This window comes from Carya illinoinensis, chromosome 9, assembly GCF_018687715.1.
Source record: "Carya illinoinensis cultivar Pawnee chromosome 9, C.illinoinensisPawnee_v1, whole genome shotgun sequence".
In the NCBI taxonomy this organism is placed as follows: Eukaryota; Viridiplantae; Streptophyta; class Magnoliopsida; order Fagales; family Juglandaceae; genus Carya; species Carya illinoinensis.
This window is the reverse complement of record NC_056760.1, coordinates 6,578,650-6,598,290: the sequence shown is the minus strand read 5'-3', so window position 1 is coordinate 6,598,290 and position 19,641 is coordinate 6,578,650. Positions and strand designations below refer to the sequence as shown.

At 33.3% G+C, this 19,641-nt stretch overlaps 2 protein-coding genes across 7 annotated transcripts; one reads left to right on the top strand and one right to left on the bottom strand.

Moving 5' to 3' along the window:
* The first annotated feature begins 4,303 nt into the window (after nt 1–4,303).
* On the top strand, nt 4,304–8,634 carry LOC122277786 (protein NUCLEAR FUSION DEFECTIVE 6, mitochondrial-like). 6 transcript variants are annotated; one of them, XR_006229118.1, is made up of 4 exons: nt 4,304–4,583; nt 4,704–4,825; nt 6,492–6,573; nt 8,381–8,634. XR_006229118.1 is itself a non-coding variant. In XM_043087927.1 (3 exons), the coding sequence occupies exons 1-3, from the start codon at nt 4,420–4,422 to the stop codon at nt 6,509–6,511; spliced, it is 306 nt and encodes a 101-aa protein (XP_042943861.1). In that variant the 5' UTR covers nt 4,305–4,419; the 3' UTR covers nt 6,512–6,769. The 6 variants fall into 6 exon arrangements, 4 of the variants coding, with proteins under 4 accessions (XP_042943861.1, XP_042943864.1, XP_042943863.1 ...); XR_006229117.1 differs by lacking the exon at nt 6,492–6,573 and adding an exon at nt 7,162–7,233 and having other exon boundaries at nt 4,305–4,583; XM_043087927.1 differs by lacking the exon at nt 8,381–8,634 and having other exon boundaries at nt 4,305–4,583; nt 6,492–6,769.
* Nucleotides 8,635–10,208: 1,574 nt separating this feature from the next.
* Nucleotides 10,209–12,593, bottom strand: LOC122274958 (uncharacterized protein At4g28440-like). Its single transcript, XM_043083843.1, has 2 exons — nt 12,199–12,593; nt 10,209–10,714 (listed from the first exon to the last, which is right to left on the bottom strand). The coding sequence occupies exons 1-2, from the start codon at nt 12,452–12,454 to the stop codon at nt 10,524–10,526; spliced, it is 447 nt and encodes a 148-aa protein (XP_042939777.1). The 5' UTR covers nt 12,455–12,593; the 3' UTR covers nt 10,209–10,523.
* Nucleotides 12,594–19,641: the final 7,048 nt, after the last annotated feature.

The window sequence follows — 19,641 nt, the reverse complement described above, 5'->3', positions numbered from 1 at the left end:
CTGGCCACCGTTTTTATTAAAAAATGAGGTTAGTGGTTTAATATTGATGAATTTTCCACTAACTGTGTTATTTACAAAAACTCCAGAAGAGTACAACTCCAAAAGAGTAGTGATGAGCAGAAAGATCCAGTTGTGATTATTTTATCAACATGGATCAAGTCCACAGTTAGTTAGATGTACAGATGCAAGTTATCTTTCAGATACACATAAGAAGATCATTGCAATTCATGAGAAGAAAGTTGAAATTGATATCAAGAAGGTACGGTCAAGTAAAAATCTGGCAGATTTATTCACTAAAGCATTACCAACTGCAACATTTAAGAAGATTATGCAGAACATTGGAATGCGGAGGTTTGAAGACCTGTTATCATGCACTACCAACTGCAACATTTAAGAAGATTATGTAGAACATTGGAATGCAGAGGTTTGAAGACCTGTTATCATGCACTTTTCAGGGGAAGTAATGTCTTGAAGACTTGTGCTGATTGTACTCTTTTTCCTTCGCTAAGGTTTTATCCCACTGGGTTTTCCTTTGCAAGGTTTTAATGAGGCAATCCTAAAGCACTCGGCAATACACATGAATACTGTACTATTTTTCTTTCGCCATTGGTTTTTTCCCACAGGGTTTTTCCTTGACAAGGTTTTAACGAGACATATTCTTCAAATATGGTCATCCAAAGGGGAAGTGTTATAAACTATCTTGAATTGTATGACCACATTTATCTAGTCGTCAGTGCATAGTGCCAGCACAGTACTGCATAGTAACTGGCATAGTGAATGGTCGACATATGCACAGTGCATAGTGCCAGCATAGTACTGCATAGTAACTGGCATAGTGAATAGTCGACATATGCACAGTACATAGTGTCAGCATAGTACTGCATAGTAAGCTAGCATAATCCCCTTTGTACGCCTATATATATCGTTGAATTCTTTAAGAAATTCATAAGTTTCATAACCTTTCTGAGCTCTATCTCTTTCTCTCTCATTTTAAAAGTTTTATAATACGTTATTGTTCTCTCTTTTCTATAATTTTATAACAGCATCTAATTATGTAAAAGAATTTATAAAATACAAATTGCTATAGTAATCCGCTACATGTAACTGGTTCTGTTTTAAATAATTTTTTTATTATTTATACTTCATTTACTCCCTCATTACATTTCAATACAATTTTTTTTTTGGTCCATCATTTAAAATACCTCTATTTTATTTTATTTTTCTAAAAAATATATTGGAAATATTATTTATCCAGTTTTTTCATATTTGATTTTATATTTAATTTTTATTTAGCTTATTTAATTTTATTTTGTGTGTATAGAACAGAATTATATTACATTATATATAATAATATATTGTGAATATAATAAAAACATGGATATTACAAATTTATAGGTAGAAAGTAAATGTTTAAAGAAATAAAAGATATTATTTAAATTATATGAAAATATATATATATAAGTTGATATATGGTATATTATAAAAATTAGAATAGAAAAAATGAATTCAAGTGATATATTTTAAAAGATATAATGAATAATCCATCGAAGTGCTCTAAACCGTGTTTCAATCTAAACTGTGTTTCAACACCAGCTAGCAGAATTGCCTACAACTTAGCTGTTCCGATATACAAACACGGCAGACTCTCCAGGACCATGTCGGCGAATGGCATCCAGCTAATACTTGATAGCCAGCCCATGATACAAATACCTAACGAAGTTGAGCTTCACATAATTAATCTTGCCTGTGTACAACAAATGACACACGTATTGTTGCGGATCTATTTCATAGCTCTGATAACAATTTACAGTAACCTGCATTCAGAAAGTAGGAGAGGTTGGATGTGTCTAGGAACACTTTCAATGCGTAAGTTAGTATTTATTTTGAAAAATATTTCAAGTACATGGAGTTCATAAGTTATCTCAAACGTGTTTTTTGACCTCTATTTATATGAGCGGGTGCATGACGAAAGAGCTTGTCTCATGGCTTGACTTCCTCTAATCCTCATTGGGATGCGGATTATTAGGGCCCCAAATTAGCTATCATGTTGGGGGTGTTAATATCACGAATTTGTATCGTGCTGGTCATTATTTTGTCCGTTACATTATTAATTAGTAATTAATGATAGTTGAAATCAAATTCTGTATTGATGTGTTGTGTTTGGTGGCCCCTTCTTCATGGATTGCGGGTCTTGGGCTCTCTATCCCGTGGGTCTGTCTCGATTGTGGGTTCGGCCCCTTTTTATGGAAATCCATTTTGGCCCACAACGTACATGGGACAAAGATGTATTGAGTCAAATTTGGGATAAAGTTAGGGGACTCTTTTGATTTGGATAGTCTTGGGGGTTAACGTATTTATACATTGCAGCCCTATATATATAACCACTCAAATGGATTCCTTCCCCCTTGGGCATTCTTAACTTAAATATTGACGGTGCATCAAAAGGTAATCTTGGGTCTGCTAGTCATGGTGGTGTTTTACATTCTAATAATTGTTCTATCATTATTGGTTTCTATTATTTTTTAGGTGTTGATACTAACACTTTTGTATAATTGTCTGCTTTAAAATTTAGTTTAACTTTGTGTTATGAGCTAAGTATCATCGATCTGGTTGTTGAGATTGATTTTATCATTATGGTTAATTGGCTTACTAAAAGCTCATCTCCCTCTGGAATTTATCAACCATTTGAGATAATATTTTATATTTCAACAATGATTTTCTCTTCAATATTAATCATGTCTATAAAGAAAGTAATGTGCTAGCAGATAGTCTAGCAAATTATAGTGCTATGGAACATACGGTAAGTTTTTCATCTTTATTTCAACTCCCTAAACATATGGTTGCCTTGTTCTCTCTAGATCGTTCAGGTCTTCCTACTATTAGGCATTAAGGTTTTTTTTTTTTTTTTCTTGTAATATCTATATAAGATTTTTATTTCTTTTTAAGAACTTGGGTTTGAGCTTTTAATTTTCTCTTTATACCCCCAAGTTTCATTATATGTACAAGGTATCTGTCTACTATAATAGAAGCGAGGGTAATCAATAAAATTGAGATATGTATTGTTTAAGGGAAAATAAAAGTAATTGACAAATAAATTAAAAATTAAAAATAACTTTTTAACCATATAATCCCACATCAAAAAAATGATAAAATATATATATATATATATATATATATATATATATATATATAATTAAAATGATAATGAATAGCACTTGTCTTCCCAAATTTCATTGGTATTGGACTTCTGATTTGAGAGCAATGATTGTTTCGTCTTTAGTTAATTTAGCAAGTTTCATTAGGTAGCAAAGTCGAACTCCTACTATCTGAAATCTGCTTGTCCTTTGCCAGAATGCTCGATTAAACGATGACCATTGACTACCCCGGGATCTCAATTGCCAAGGCTTTGTGACATTGTGAATATCTTGCCTATGAACTTAAGCCAGATTGGACTTCCTGACCAATGCTCCTTTATTCTGTGAATATATTCGAATTTGGCTTGCAGTTGAAATAAGATGTAAGATGAATTTAGCATTTTTCTTTCCTAGTTTTCTTTTAACCTCAGAAAGTTATGTCGCTTGAGTTGTAGTTAACTTAAAAAAAAGAAAAAAGAAAAAAAAAACAGTACCTAGAAATAATTTAATGGTAATGATATTGTAATTACTCTCGGTATCTTTGAAAATGTTAGTTAAATCGATAAAAATGGTCGATTGAATTTTTTATTTTATTTATTTTTACTTAATAGTTAAGAAAATAAATATTAATGAATTGATATTTTTTATTTTTAAAAAAATATTTTAAATTGTGTAAAAAATGATTATAAGAAAATAAAATAAAATAGTACATTTTCACTTATCGGTTCACTTCTTTGGTTATATATCAGTCCCATACTACTGTCCATCTAATAAATTCTTCGGATTAACTTTTATGCCATGAAATACAGATTTATTGACAAATAGAAATTATTTATTATACTTTCATTTATTCTTTCTTACTGTATTTATATAATATATTATTTATAAATTTGTAAATTTATTATTTTATAAACTAGAAAATCTTTTTTATCTTAAAATAGAAATTAATTTAATGATGAGTACTACTATATCTATAAAAAAAATTATATAAAATAATCTCACAAATTTACATAATTTCATCTGATTTATTAAATTTAAATTACAATAAAAATAAATTTATAATATAACAAACCACATATATTACTCCTGTATAATCTATTTATCATTAGAATATTTCTCAATCAGAAAATGCCACACTGTGGTACGAGCATATACACACAAACACCTTTCTGAAACCTCTAGTCGTAAAAGATCTGACGTCTAAAACCCCTAACGAAACGCAAAAACCCTCTTGACAAAACGAAGCCCCTCCTCATTGTCACTGGCCAACCCAAAACCCAAAGTCATGTCATCCGCCGCCGCCACAGCCGCCAGGTTCGTCCTCCGCTCCACATCGGCACGAACCGCCTCGGCGGCTAGGCTTACAGCCGGAGCCGGAGCTAGGGCCAGACCCGCAAGCTCACCATTTCGTATCCCCAAACAAAACCCTATCGCACATCGCATTTTCAGGTACGTACGAAAATTCACTGACCTTATCTGTTAAATGAATGATTTCATTTTCCAATAAATACGCTGATATAGATAGATATATATCTGAGATAATTAGTATGTATTTTTGTTGGGATAAAGGTCTCCTGTGGAGATGAGCTGCTGCGTGGAAACGCTGCTTCCGTATCACACTGCCACTGCTTCTGCATTGCTCAACTCCATGCTCTCCGCCTCTCTCCGCAGCTACTGTTGGACTCCTGAAGGTAATTTCCTCCCTTTTTTTTCCTCGTATGTTTTGTTTACATTCCAATGAATTGGGCTTGATAATTCACCATAAAGTTTTATTCGATTGTCTATTGTGTGGTGCTGGAACTGCTTTGTTGAGTTATCATTGGTGAACCGCTTGTTCTTCTAGTGGCGTGGTTACTGCTTTTTCAGTTTTTCAAAGTGAACGTGTAAACTTCGCGTTAATTTAGGACTTTTGCTATTAAATTTTGGTTTGACCCCTCTATTCGAATTTGCCAAGTTTGTAGTTGTAGATCCGTGTATTGCTTTGGAATTGTGTATGGAAATTTATACAAGGTTTGACCTTGAATCCCATCATTAATTCAACTAGGAGAGAAATTAAACTCACACTCGCAACATACATATCGGCTTTGAGTGCAAATTTGGTCCTAATCATGGAATTTACCTTTTCAAGTCTGCTTATTCCTAGTTTTCATTTGCAGATTCTCCTTTTGCTTCTCTTTAACCCCTCATTTTGTATGCAAATCAGTACTTTCTTCTCTTTTTAATATGTTGGTGTGTAGATTCTTGAGGGAAGAAAGGTGGAGAAAGAAGAAGACAGAAAGTGAGAGAGAGAGTTTGTTGTTAATAAAGTTTGTTGTAATGGTGCAGACAGCTGAACTTCAGAGGCCACCACTGTACTCTTCATTGTCAAAGTGACACTCTAATTTACACTAGACAAGATTTAGTTTTTTGGACGGTTTTGGAATTGTAAATTACGTTTGCATTACTTTATGATTGTGGATTCAACCAAAGTTTGGTTTGCCAAAATTAAATAATCATATGGAAAGGGTCTCAGGCCTTTGTGGTTGATTTTAAGCATCACCGTTTTCTGTTGTCACTCAAGTGAAATGGGGGATCCTTTGCCATTCATCAACTCAGAACTTTCATACTTTTTACTTAATTTGTTATGTTCATATCACCTAAAGTCGAAATAGATCACTTTCGAATATCTAAATAATTTATCAGGAAGATGTTTTTTAATATTTATGGGGTACACGAGTGATTCTTTCTTTTACTTATAAAGAAACATTTATGAGGTACTAAAGATGGGGAACTTTTGTTTAACAAGTGAAGTGCTGCCCCCATTTTCAACTGAATGATAGTCAGGTAGCAATACAAAGTTTCAAAAGCTGAAAGTCCTTTTCCAGAGCTTAAGCAATAAGTAGTTACCAGTTGAAAACTCAGCATCTATACTTCATGGTCTCTGTAATATTTGCCTCTATGGGGCATTATGCGGTGTTGATGTAGATTAGTTGCAAAACAATACAATAAATGGTCATATGGTTTGGTCATAGCTATTATTGACTATGTTCAGGTGAATTGTCACTATAGTACATCAGTATTTTTTGCATTGACCTGCTACATTTATGTTATTGAGTATCATTTTTGCATAAGGTGAATGGAGAAATGGGGAAATTTGTGGGCACAAAGATGTCCAATCTATTGGCAATTATTAGATGGCCACATATAACGTGTTTTTTTCAAGGGAGTGGGATGCATTTTTTGAACTTTTGGATTGGGCTTTCGGGTTTGAAATTAAGCAAATTTTCTTCCTCATTAGTTTCCCACTTTTTTTAGGTACTCCCATTTTTCTCTCTTTGTCTCTCAATGAAAGAATGGCTACCCTCTTTCCTTTTGTAGGGCAAGAGAAGACTAGATGAAGATCAAGCATCAAATTCAGATTTCCTCGGATTTGTTTTTGTTGTGTGCTTTGAAAGTATTGGTGAATGTTCTCGGTTGGTTTGGTGAGAAGACCATCTCTTGAAAACTCACGTAGAGAGATGAGAGATGGAACACTTAAATATCACAATGTTATGGGGTTAGAAAAAAAGTTATGAAATTCTATAGAACAAATGATCTTGATTAGTTCATTGAACTTTTGAAACAAATTATGCAGTTACTTCCTCGTTTCCTTCTCATTCTAACCAGTAGAGCAAGTGTTTATCCCTTTATTTTCTAACCTTTATTTTCTCCCCTAGAGAATTCCATCAAAGAATTCCATCATGGATGTGGAAGGATCAAAAAGCCCTAAATAATACATTATCTTGTAGAAATGGTTGCTCGTATTCACAAAAATGCTAATCCATTTTTGTTCTGCTGTTGCTTGTGTATGTGTGATGTATGTGATTTTCATTGATTACATGGTTAGTTAAAACTTGGATGTTTATGGCTGGTATAAACACTAGAGCAATGAATTTGAATAGAAAGGTGTTTCCTCATATTTAGTTTAGGTTGAACTATTTTGTTTCATTGATATTAATGTCAATATGGTCATATGAGGATCATACTGATTTGTGGTGTATTCGCTCAGCTTGCAATGATGATGTGTGATGAATGGCAGAAGATTCGAGCGAAGTTTTATGTACATGCACTCTAAGACAAGGTGGTGAAATAAAGCTTTTTTTTAGCAGGCATTTCTAGATGTTTCTTGCCTGTTTACAAAGCTGGCCAAGTTGGTGAAAGAAAAGTTTAATAACTCAAGCTGGAAGTAACTGAGGTTATAAATGGGTGCTTACTTAATGGTATTTCAATAGATAGAAGCTAGATATATAGTTGGGTATGATAATAATAATAACAATGTTCCCTCATCAAGTAGTTTCTTTGTCTTCACTTTTAATTGATGGGTCCGTAATACTTCCATGTCTTTAAGGAACATGTTTTCTGATAATGATAATAATCCAGTAGCGTTACTGGAGATATTAGTGACAGTGGCAGTGGCAGTAGCGTTGGGTTTAACTTCAATAAATTTTAAACCACTTAAACTGTAAACTAAATTTTCAAAGAGGCTAATGGAGTAACATACAGAATTCAAGAGTCTCAGGGTGTAGATGGCCTGAATATGGAAATTGATATTTGGTGTTAATAGTCTCAGGGTGTGAAAGACGGAAAGAACAAGGAGAAGATGCACAAGAGTGTCTTTAGGTGGTGAGAAAAAGATTGTGAATGTTCAATTCATTAGTTCAGCCAACTTCATGATATATGCCGTTTAAGCTAGGTACTTTTGTTATGCGAGTGTACTTTATTTGAGCAAATTTAAGCAAGCTATCATTTACCATTGTTTGCATAAATTAGTCACTTTTAGTATAAATTTCTAAGATAAAGATTATACAAGAATGTGCTGCCTGACGAAGTTTGCTTCAAGGATGACGTGATTATGTTTCCACCTCTGCATTATCTTAAACCCACCATTCTGAACCTAGATAGTAAGTTTTTCCTTCTGGTCATACCACCACACCTTCAGCTTCTACAGCTCTTACATCATTTCTTCTTATTGACTTCAGTTGTTTCTTATTTTCGGGCTGTAAGAGTTGCTAATGGCTTTCAGCCTTGTGGCTTGCCACATCCCCGTGTCTATTTGGTTTGCCTTAGAAGTTCATCTCTGGATTTTTACTCTTGGAAACACCAAAAAGAAATATACTATGTTATAATGTTAATCATCTTTATTTATTTATTTATTTTTTGGTTGATTACAAGTAAAGTGACTAAGCATTTGTTCTGCCCTTGATTAGTATTCTTGTTCTTTGTTGTAGATGGATGATTGTTGTTGGGGTGCCGTACCTTGATCATAATTTCCATGGATTTCAATGGACTTTGTAAGACTTGCTTGAGGCATTATTCTCAATGATCGGATATGAAAGTCAAAAGATTAATAGTCGTTCCACAGGCACTGAAGAAGTAGGTATCATAATGAGACTAGATTGTTCTTATCTTTTCAAATACTGCATTACAGTGCTAGATCAACTCTCCTCTTATACGAGTTATGGATGATTGTCTCTTCAAGAAATGTTTGCATTACTTAACGTACTTTGTAGATTCTATAGACTAGCCGTGATTTAGAATATCTAGTTGCATTTGATGATTGTGTTAGGCTAGGTGGCACGCCAGTCTGAGATTCATTGGATGAGGCATACGTTCATAAACATGACCTAGAACCCTCGAAATTTAGCATGATTTGGTGGGTTAGTGGCGATATACCTAAGAAGACATGAGCGCCATGGCCCCATGTATGGCAAGATTTCTTCATGCTTTTTTCTCCTTTACCGGGGAAGAAACTAAATTAAAAAAAGGAGCACCTGGTTTCTGATAGGATCTTTGAAAACTTGTAAATCAGAACCCCCGACAACCTTAGAGTGTCGGCGGCAAAGAGGGCAATCAAATTTGACTGCACGCAATCTCTAAGTAGGTTTCAATCTGGAGTATACTCTACCGTAGGAGCAGCTTTGGGGAGTAGAGTCTTTTGGTTCAGTCCTGAGGGCTCTTTTCTTCTTTGTTGGCCATTTCCATGCTATGGGATGGAACAATATTTGGTTAAGTTGGTCCGCAGTAATCGGCACAATCTACATCAATATTTTTGCTACCAACTACGAAGCCATTGTAGCACAAATTTTCATCTTTAAGAAAAAGAGTAATGCTACGCACAATCGTAATATATACAAATGTCGTATAATTATTTTAAAAAAGAATAATATTTATTATTAAAAAATTAATTTCTTTTCAATATTGTATTTATTTATATATCAAAATGATTACATGAAATTTACATTCTCACACTGCACCCACGTTTTCTAGGCAACCGGGTGGATCATTTCGGTGTCGGTGACTCAATGAGGTCGAAGGCTACCGAATACAATATTAAAATTTAAACCGACCAACTTGATATCGTGTGCTTCCAAGTTTGCTCATTTTGGACGATGTGAAAAAGAAAAAGAAAATTGCCATTCTTGTTTCGGCCACGCCGGGGCGACTCAGGCGAGTATACCTGAAGTTCTATCAATTTTTTTTTTTTTTTGCCCTTTGACAAATGAGTCTGCCTAAAGGTCATAACAGAATAACATAGAAGTACTAAACAAGCAACCAATCAGGCACAACAGGTGCCACGTCCCATTACTTAATGAATGGCTACCAACAAAATCCGGAGTAAGCCAAAAGGGAATAGAACAATGTTACATACAGTCGTGAAATTGTAAACGCCGCGTCATCGTTTTGAAAAAGAGTGAAGTCCACAATTAAAAAGTTAATTTTTTTTCATATGAGTTTCATATTAATTCATTTTTTTCAAAACGACTGCACGCCACTTGCACAATCACGACTGCAAATATCATTTCTCAAGGAAATATACAGAGCATCTACTCATATCCTAGTAATATATTTTGCTATTTTTGGCAGGTGAAACCCTAGAAGTTCTTGTCAACATGCCACGAATCATTCAAGATCTATAAACTAATATTAAAGATTTGAAAAGACAGCTCATAACGAGCTATAAAACCGTTAACTTCCAGTCAACTGTTTCGAGACCTCACTAAAAAAATATAAAAAAATCATGATATACCATCATCTCATAAATCTGGAGCCAAAATGTAGAACAAAAATTAAAGGATTCCAAAGGAACCTATTCTCATCAGTTAAAATAGCTTACCATTCCAAGATATGAAAGGAACTTACTACTCATAAATATTGTTTACACACTTTAACCGTTCACAAAGCATTAGACTAATCCTAGTAGATGTAAATACATGTAAAGGAAACACACTATTTTGACTGATATTTGTATACCAAACCCAACCGGCACAAAGAAAATGTAACCCCCATGCCACAGGAATATGGGCAAAAATTATGGGACTTCCAACCCCTATAAAGCACTCTTTTAGTATCACACGGCTGATTTCACAACACTCACTCTTCGACCACATTCACCAACTCATATTCAACCAGGGAGAGATTGTTATCCTCTTGAACCGTGAACTTAGCAGGTTCAGTAACTTCAATGCGGCCCCATTTGTCAACAGCTAGCCTCATAGACCCCTTAAACATGTCAATCTTTGCGTTACGAAGAATTACAGTGGCGCCTGGCTTCATCAAGTCAACTGCAAAAAAGATACAACCATTATCATCACAAACAGGTAATGAAATTGATGCACCATAACTTTTTCAATGGAGTGGAGGTCCAGTGGAGATACCTCATGAAGATTGATTACAATCAAATGGACTTTTTAAAAATATTTAGTTTTTTGTGATCTACACCAAGGTTTATTTTGGCAGAGAGCTTTTAATCATTTTTCACCATATTCATTAACTGCAACTAAAACATACAACAAAACCTGTAATTACTTTGAAACATTTAAAAAAATAAAGGAAAAACCAACATGGGATTCACCAATAAATGTTTAATCGTTAAAAAGATGACCCCAAAGCAATAAAGCTACTCTCATAACCCCTTCTACCGGTTTACAACACATTGGGATGGAAAATTACTTTGATCGTTTTCTTTGCAATATATGTACCTCCATTGCCTAATCCAATTGTCAGGTAGTGGATATACCTGCATGGAACTAATGCTCAATGTCATGCTATTATCTTTCTTGATAAAATCATTAGTAAGAGCCAAGCATTGTAACCATTGGACTAATGCATGTACTAGACAACTTCAATCGCTAAAGTGGAATCAATATTCCAACTACACACACTTGTATGCATACATACACCCCAAGACCCTCTACATCCCGGGATACTCGAAAGCTGTCTTGCACACACTTGCTCAGAGAAATCTGATAATCTTAAATCTCCAAATAGGGATTCTGAAGAATACTAACTGCAACAGTCATAATCAATTTAAGATAAACCAACTTTGCATACTAATGGCAAAAGATTACAGGTTCAAAAAAAGCAAGAGATAAATTGATATATTCTCCAGCATGTAGTTCTAGATATGCTTCCTACGCTGGTGTGGAAGTGTGTAGTAATTACTTTTCACAGAACTAAAAATATGAAATGTGACGGTATGGCTAAGAAAACTATGATCAACGAGATTCGATTTCATACCCACATTGCAAGGAAAACAATGTAAAAGAGGGTATATCCTATAAAGCTCCCATAAAGTTCGTACACTTTTGTTTTTTGGGATCGATAAAGTTCGTACACATTATCTCAAGCTTCATCCTAGCTTAAACATAGCATTTCAAGACATCAAATAAAAAAAAATGCCCTTTCCAAATTGTTAGTCACATAAATGCGGTTCGGACACATACACAAGAGACAAAAAAGGTGCTAAGGATCCGTTTATTTATCTAAATTTATAAAAGAAAACGGACAACCAATCACTCCCAGCTTCTGATTAAAGTCCCGGAGACCCAAATCAAAAGAATACAGAGAACCAAACTCAAATTTTAGGCCAATAAAATATACATAGAGCAAATCCCCCCCCAACCCCCAGAGCAACAACAAAAAGAAAAACTTCAGTCCTAAGAGCAAATTACCAAGCACATTGAAACCAAATCATTTCAATTTCCATACACATATATGTATGTACAAAAGCACACAGAGAGAGAAAGATATAGTCAGTGTTAGGGACCTTGATCGTTGCGAGCGGTGAAGAGGATGGTGGCGGTGTCGTCGCCGATAAGGCACTCGGCGATGCGAGTCTGGCGGAGGTGCTGAGAGGCAGCGCGGCCCTTCTGCAAGACCTTGTTGGAGGTCAAGACCTTGGCGATCAGTGTGTGACCGCTCGTTCCTGGTTTCAGCTGATCCACTTTCACGAACACCGGCTTTCTCTTTTCCGATCTGCTCGCGCTCCCTTGTTCTTGCTGCTGAGGCTGAATCGTCTCCATTGATAGAATCCGAAGGTTTGGTTACTTTCCTGCTGAGGTTCAGGCACAGAGAGAGAGAGAGAGAGAAAACCCTAGCCGAAGATTGTTGGGGACTTTCTTCTCACATATTTCAACGACTGCACGACTGTAGAATCAGATTCTGCGCTTGATTCTCACGTTTTGTTGACGACGGCCCGTCGTCGACTCCTTGCGAAGGTGAGGGCGACGTCGTTTTAAAACAAAAAATGTAGAAATTGTGAAATATGTAAGTGTCATGTAATTTTTTAAAAATAAATATAAAATTCACATGATAAAAAATTAATTTTTTAATTATAAATTGTTGAACCTAAAATTTCAAGTTTTGTGTAATTATATATTTACACATGGATTTTGATGATAACAAATAAATTCAAAGAATAAAGAAGTCTCAAGTTTAAGTTGTCTACACAATTGAGTCAAACACATCAAGGAAACAAGCATGAGTAAGAAGAGAATAAGTTCACATTAAAGTTATAGAGTAATGTTGTAAATCTCTTCAAAATTTGAAATTAAGGTTAATGCTCAAAATTAATATTTTATCATAAAGCATTAAAATAGATTTTCCACATGTGCATGAATATTTTTTAAAAATTATATTTGAAAATTTTGAAAGATGATTGATTGTCATCTTTCACATGTGCATACCTTGATTAAAGGGTTGAACTTTGAAAATATTAAAGATGATTGATTGTCATCTTTCACATGTGTATGTTTTATTTAAATATTTTCAAAAATGATTAATGTTTTTTTAGATTTATACAAAATGTAGATGATTTTGTTTGAAAAATTTGAAAAGTAAAGTGTGCTTCTTTTGTCATATACAAAAAGTAAAAAATTAGGTTTGAATTTTTTGAAAATGAAAGTGTGCTCTTTTTGTCATATGCAAAAAGTAAAATATTAGATTTGAATTTTTTGAAATGGAAAGTGTGCTCCTTTTGTCATATGCCAAAAGTAAAATATTAGGTTTGATTTTTTTGAAAAAGTGAATGATATTGTCTTTGACATGTGAATCTTTTTAAATTTGAATACGAAGTCTCATATGCCTATAAATAAATTATTTGAGAGCTTCACATTTACAACATCCAGAGCATACAACATTCATTCAAAACTTTCATTCTCTCTTCTCTAAGCATTGAGCCTTAATCCTTGTTCATTTTGAAAAATATAGTTTGCGCTGTATTGTTCTTATTTCACTCATTGAGGAGTGTTTTTCTGATAATCTACCCACTATCAGCTCTTATATCAGAAAAATGGTGTGTATAACCCTTGTGCGTGTAGAAAATGTTCTACACGGGGAATAGTTGAATCACCACGTGTAAGATGATTGCAAGTGTAGAGGGTGTTCTACACGGATCCTTTATAGCGGTGTTGTTCAAATGTGTAATAGGTTTCTATTTCCACCTGAATGAGGTTGAATAGTGAATTTAGGAATCCTCAATAGGTAGCTTGAGGCGAGGACGTAGGCAGTGGGGCCGAACCTCGTTAACATACTGAGTTTGTTTCTCTCTTACCCTTACTCTTTATATTTATTACTGTTTCGTATTTTGTTTATATTTTATATTATATATTTGATTTATAATTGTTATTTTAAATATAACTCAATTCACCTCCCTCTTGTGTTAGTTATCTGGGCAATAATTGGTATCAGAGCTAAGAGTTCTATTATAAGATTAATTGTCTTTTGAATTAAGATCGTATAGCTAACATTACAGCTTCATTTGGTGAAGGTCAATCTAGAAGTCGGCCTCTACTCTTTTGTGGAGATAATTACTCATTCTGGAAAGTTAGAATGAGAATATTTCTTCAAGCTCAAGGTAGAGAAATGTGGAAATGTATTGTAAATGGACCTTATATTCCAACAAAAGTGGTTGATGGAGTAAAGGTCAAAAACGAAGAAGAAGAGTTTGATCGTGAAGACGATAGACTTTATACTTTAAATTTAACTGTTATGAATTTATTATATAATGCTCTTAATGGAAATGAGTTTAATAGAATAATGAATTGCGCTACAGTAAAGGAAATTTGGGATAACTTGGAAGTAACTTATGAATGAATTTCGCAAGTCAAAGAATCAAAAATTTATATTCTTACTCATGAATATGAAATGTTTAAGATGAACGATGATGAATCTATTTCTAGTATGCACACTCGTTTTATTAATTTCATAAACAGCTTGACAGCTCTTGGCAAAGTTTATTTCAAGATTGAGATAGTAAGAAAAATTCTCAACTCTTTACCAAAATGTTGGGAATCAAAAGTTACAGCGATTCTTGAAGTTAGAGACCTCAAGAAGCTCGAAGTTAATGAACTCATCGGGTCACTTATCACCCATAAGTACACATTGAAAAGAGGAGAAGAAGAAGGAAGGTCAAAGAAGAGTTTAGCACTTAAAGTTGTTCCTCATGAAAGTGAAAGTGATGAAGATGAGGAAAATGACAATAAAGATGAAGAAATTGCGATGATAACAAGAAGAATTCAGAGGTTCTTGAAGAAAAATAGAACTCCTCCGAGGAAATCTTTCAAAAAGTTTTCCAAGAAAGATTCAAGTAAAAATGACATTTAATTTGTTATAAATACAATAAGCCTGGTCATATCAAGCCAGATTGTCCTCTACTAAAGAAAGATCGAAACAAGGGCAAGAAAGTAATGAAAACTACATGGGATGATGATTTAAGTAGCTCAGATAGTGAAGCAAGTAATGGAGAACCAGCAAATCTTTGTCTTATGGTTAAAGATGACATTGAGGTAACAAATATTGATAATATTGAAGATCCTTAATATGAAGAATTGCAAAATGTTTTAGAAGAGGTATATGAGGAACTTAAAAAATTGGGTATCAAGTATACTGCTTTGAAAAAGAAAAATTCTTCTTTAACAAATAAAATTGATATTTTAAGAAAAAAAAATATCGTTTTGAAAGATGAAAATCTTGAATTGAAGAAGAAGAAAACTAATTTAGAAAATATTGTTGAAAACTTTACAAATGGAAAAAGAAATTTTGAAAAACTTCTTTGTAGTCAAATATGTGTTTTTGACAAGGCAGGTTTGGGATATATGCCAAAACAAAAATACAAGCCTTATAAAAAAAATTTTGATAATCCTTCTACATCAAAGTCCAATATTCAAAATTCTTTTTATAAAAATAATTTTGTCAAAAAAGATATTATTATAATCATTCAAGTTCTTCATATATGTCACATGTTATTTGTAATTTCTGTAATAGAAATAGTCATAATTATCATACTTGTCCTATTAGAAGAAATCATACAATGACTATTAGGGCCATATGGATACCTACAAATCGTATTTATTCTAATACTAATAAATAAAGAACCCAAAGAACTTGGGTACCAAGAAAAATCATTTTAATTGTTTTTATAGATATTCATGAAGTCATCCACAAGTAAAAACAAGTGATTTTTAGATAGTGGATGTTCAAGACACAAGAAGGGAGACAAGACTAAGTTCTTTGATTTTAGATCTAAAGAAAAAGGACACGTGACATTTGGAGACAACTCGAAAGGGAAGATCGTGAGAATAGGTAAAATTGGTAATGAATCTTCTCTCATAATTGAAGATGTTCTACTTGTTGAAGGTCTAAAATATAATCTTTTGAGTATAAGTCAATTATGTGATAAATGATTTACAGTTAATTTCAAAATGGATAAGTACATTATTTTGAATGATCATGATTGTAATATTTGTTTTATTACTTTTAGAAGTAACAATGTTTATACAATCGATTTTGAAGAAATTACCTCACAAGATGCGATTTGTTTTTCAGCTCAAAATGAAACTAGTTGGCTATGGCATAGAAGATTAGGTCATGCCAACATGGAACTTATTTCCAATCTTTCAAAAAATGATCTTGTGAGAGGTTTACCAAAAACAATTTTTCTTAAAGACAAAATTTGTGATGCATGCCAATTTGGTAAACAAAAAAAAACTTCTTTTAAAATCAAGAAATATATTTTCACTACTAGACCATTGCAACTGATACATATGGATCTTTTTGAACCAAATAGAGTTGCAAGTTTATGAGGAAAATATTATGCATTTGTTATTGTTGATAATTTTTCTAGATATACTTGGGTCATCTTTCTTGCTCATAAAGATGATGCACATAATGCCTTTACCAAGTTATGCAAGAGAATTCAAAATGAAAAGGGCTATACTATTTCAAGTATCCGAAGTGATAGGAGAAAAGAGTTTGTTAATAAAAATATTGAAATATTTTGTGATGAAAATGGTTTTGTACATAATTTTTCAGCTCCTCGAACTCCTCAACAAAATGGAGTAGTGGAAAGAAAAAATAGATCTCTTCAAAAGATGTCAAGAACAATGCTCAATGAGAACAACTTGCCTAATTATTTTTGGGCCGAAGCGGTAATTACTGCATGTTATGTTATAAATAGAGTTATGCTAAGGTCTAAATTAGATAAAACCCCCTATGAGCTTTAGAATGAGAAAAAGTCCAATATTGATTACTTTCATGTATTTGGATGCAAATATTTTATTTTGAATGACAGGGATAATTTATACAAGTTTGATGCAAAATCTGATGAAAGTATCTTTCTCGGGTATTCTACTAATAGTAAATCTTATAGAGTGTTCAATAAAAAGATTTTGACTATACAAGAATCTATGCATGTAGTATTTGATGAATCTAATTCTCCACTCTCTAAGAAATCTATTGATGAAGAAACACGAGGTATAAATAATACAGAAAGTCTCAATCTCAACAAAGAGAACACAATAGAGGAAGCTCAACATGGAACCATCAGGAAAGATCATCAAAATTTAATACAAGATGCAACCAAACAGTGAAAATTTGTGAAAAATCATCCAGTGGAACAAATTTTGGGAGAACCTTCACGAGGTGTAAGTACTCGATCATCTCTTAGAAATATTTGCAATCATACTGCTTTTCTATCTCAGATTGAATCCAAAAATATTGATGATGCACTTCTTGATGAATTTTAGATTCTATCTATGCAATAAGAGTTAAATCAATTTAAAAGAAATGATATTTAAACATTTGTTCCTAGACCCTAAAATCATACTACTATTGGAACAAAATGAATTTTTAGAAACAAGAAAGATGAGTCCGGAATCAATACTAGAAATAAGGCCTGACTTATAGCCCAAGGTTTTAATCAAGAAGAAGGAATCGATTATCATGAGACATATGCACCAGTCGCAAGATTATAAGCTATTCGAATGCTACTTGCATATGCTTGTTATAAAGATTTCAAACTTTTTTAAATGGATGTTAAAAATGCTTTCTTAAATAGTTTTATAAATGAAGAGGTATATGTTGAGCAACCTCCAGGTTTTGAAAATCATATTTTCCCAAATCATGTTTTCAAACTCACAAAAGCACTATATGGACTTAAACAAGCTCCTAGAGCTTGGTAAAAGAGATTCAGTGGTTTCTTGATTGAAAAAGGTTTTTCAAGAGAAAAAATCGGCACAACTCTTTTCATTAAATATGAAAATAATGATATTCTTTTGATTCAAATTTATGTTGATGATATAATATTCGGTGCTACTAATGAAAATATGTGTCAAGTTTTTGTTAAGACTATGCAGGAAGAATTTGAGATGAGCATGATGGGAGAACTTACATTCTTTTTCGGATTACAAATTAAGCAAGCAAAAAGTGGGACATTCATCAATCAATCAAAATATGTTAAGGAATTACTAAAAAAGTTTGGGATGGAAAGTACTAAGAAAATTGGAACACTAATGAGCCCATCAACTAAACTTGATAAAGATGAATCCGGTAAGCCAGTTGACTCGAAAATATATCGAGGTATGATTGATAGCTTATTATATTTAACAGCTACTAGACCAGATATTATGTTTAGTGTGTGCTTACGTGCACGCTTTCAATCATCTCCAAAAGAATCACATTTAATTGCAGTTAAGCGCATTCTTAGATATCTTAGTGGTACAATTAACCTAGGGTTATGGTATCCTAAGCACGCATATTTCAATCTAATCAGTTACACAGATGCAGATTATGCTGACTGTAAAATAGATCGAAAAAGCACTAGTGGAGCATGTCATTTCTTAGGTCATGCACTAGTTTCCTGGTTTAGTAAAAAATAAAATTCTGTTGCACTATCTACTGCTGAGGCAGAATATGTTGTTGCGGGTAGTTTTTGTGCTCAAGTTCTCTACATTAAGCAACAACTTGAAAATTTTAAACTCATGTATAATCACATTCCAATCAAATGTGATAATACAAGTGCTATAAATCTTTCAAAGAACCCAATACAACATTCTATAACTAAGTATATTGAAATAAGATATCATTTTCTTCGAAATCATGTGCAAAAAGGCGATATAGTACTAGAGTTCACAAACACACACGATCAGTTAGCAGATATTTTCACAAAACCTTTACCAGAAGATAGATTATGTATGATCAGAAGAGAAATAGGTATGATGTATGCTATGAATATCTCTTAAAAGATAAACCAGAGTCAATAAAAATATAAATATATTTTTTAAATACTTTTACATAAACTTGAGATTCTTAGCCTCATGTTTGAAACGTTCATTCTCTTCATACAATATTATTTCATTCTTATCCATGGGAACCGGTAAGCGGAATGGAGAATCTAATAAAGATTTCAACTGTTTATTCTTCTGCCGAATAATTCATTCCCTTGTGTGAGACTCTTGCACAATTCGTTGAAGTACAACAATTTGTTCTTTGAACTTTTCAACTTCATGATTTTTGGCTTGTAGCCGCTGTGAAAAAGCAATAATAGAGGAAGAGTAGCGAGTCCCAAGACTCACCAAGTCATAGATAGCATCAGAATCTGACTTATTAGCTAAATTATTATTTTCTTACTACAACATGGCACCAATGGCAGCTGCAGAAAGGACAGGAGGTTGAGGTGCAGAATGACTCATGGATGGATCTAGAGAAATGTTAGAAGAATGAGCCATTGAGAAGAGAATATAAGGCTTAAAACGAGAATGTTGAAAGAATGCAGATGAGTTATAGAGATAAGAAGGAAACTTGATGCGGATTGAATGAACTTTAAGACTGATTTTATAGAGATAGCATAAAGAACCAGACGAGCTATCATCCAAGTCAAAGAGCAATGTGATTTTTTTTCCCGATCGGTGAAAATGACATTTTTTAAAAACTC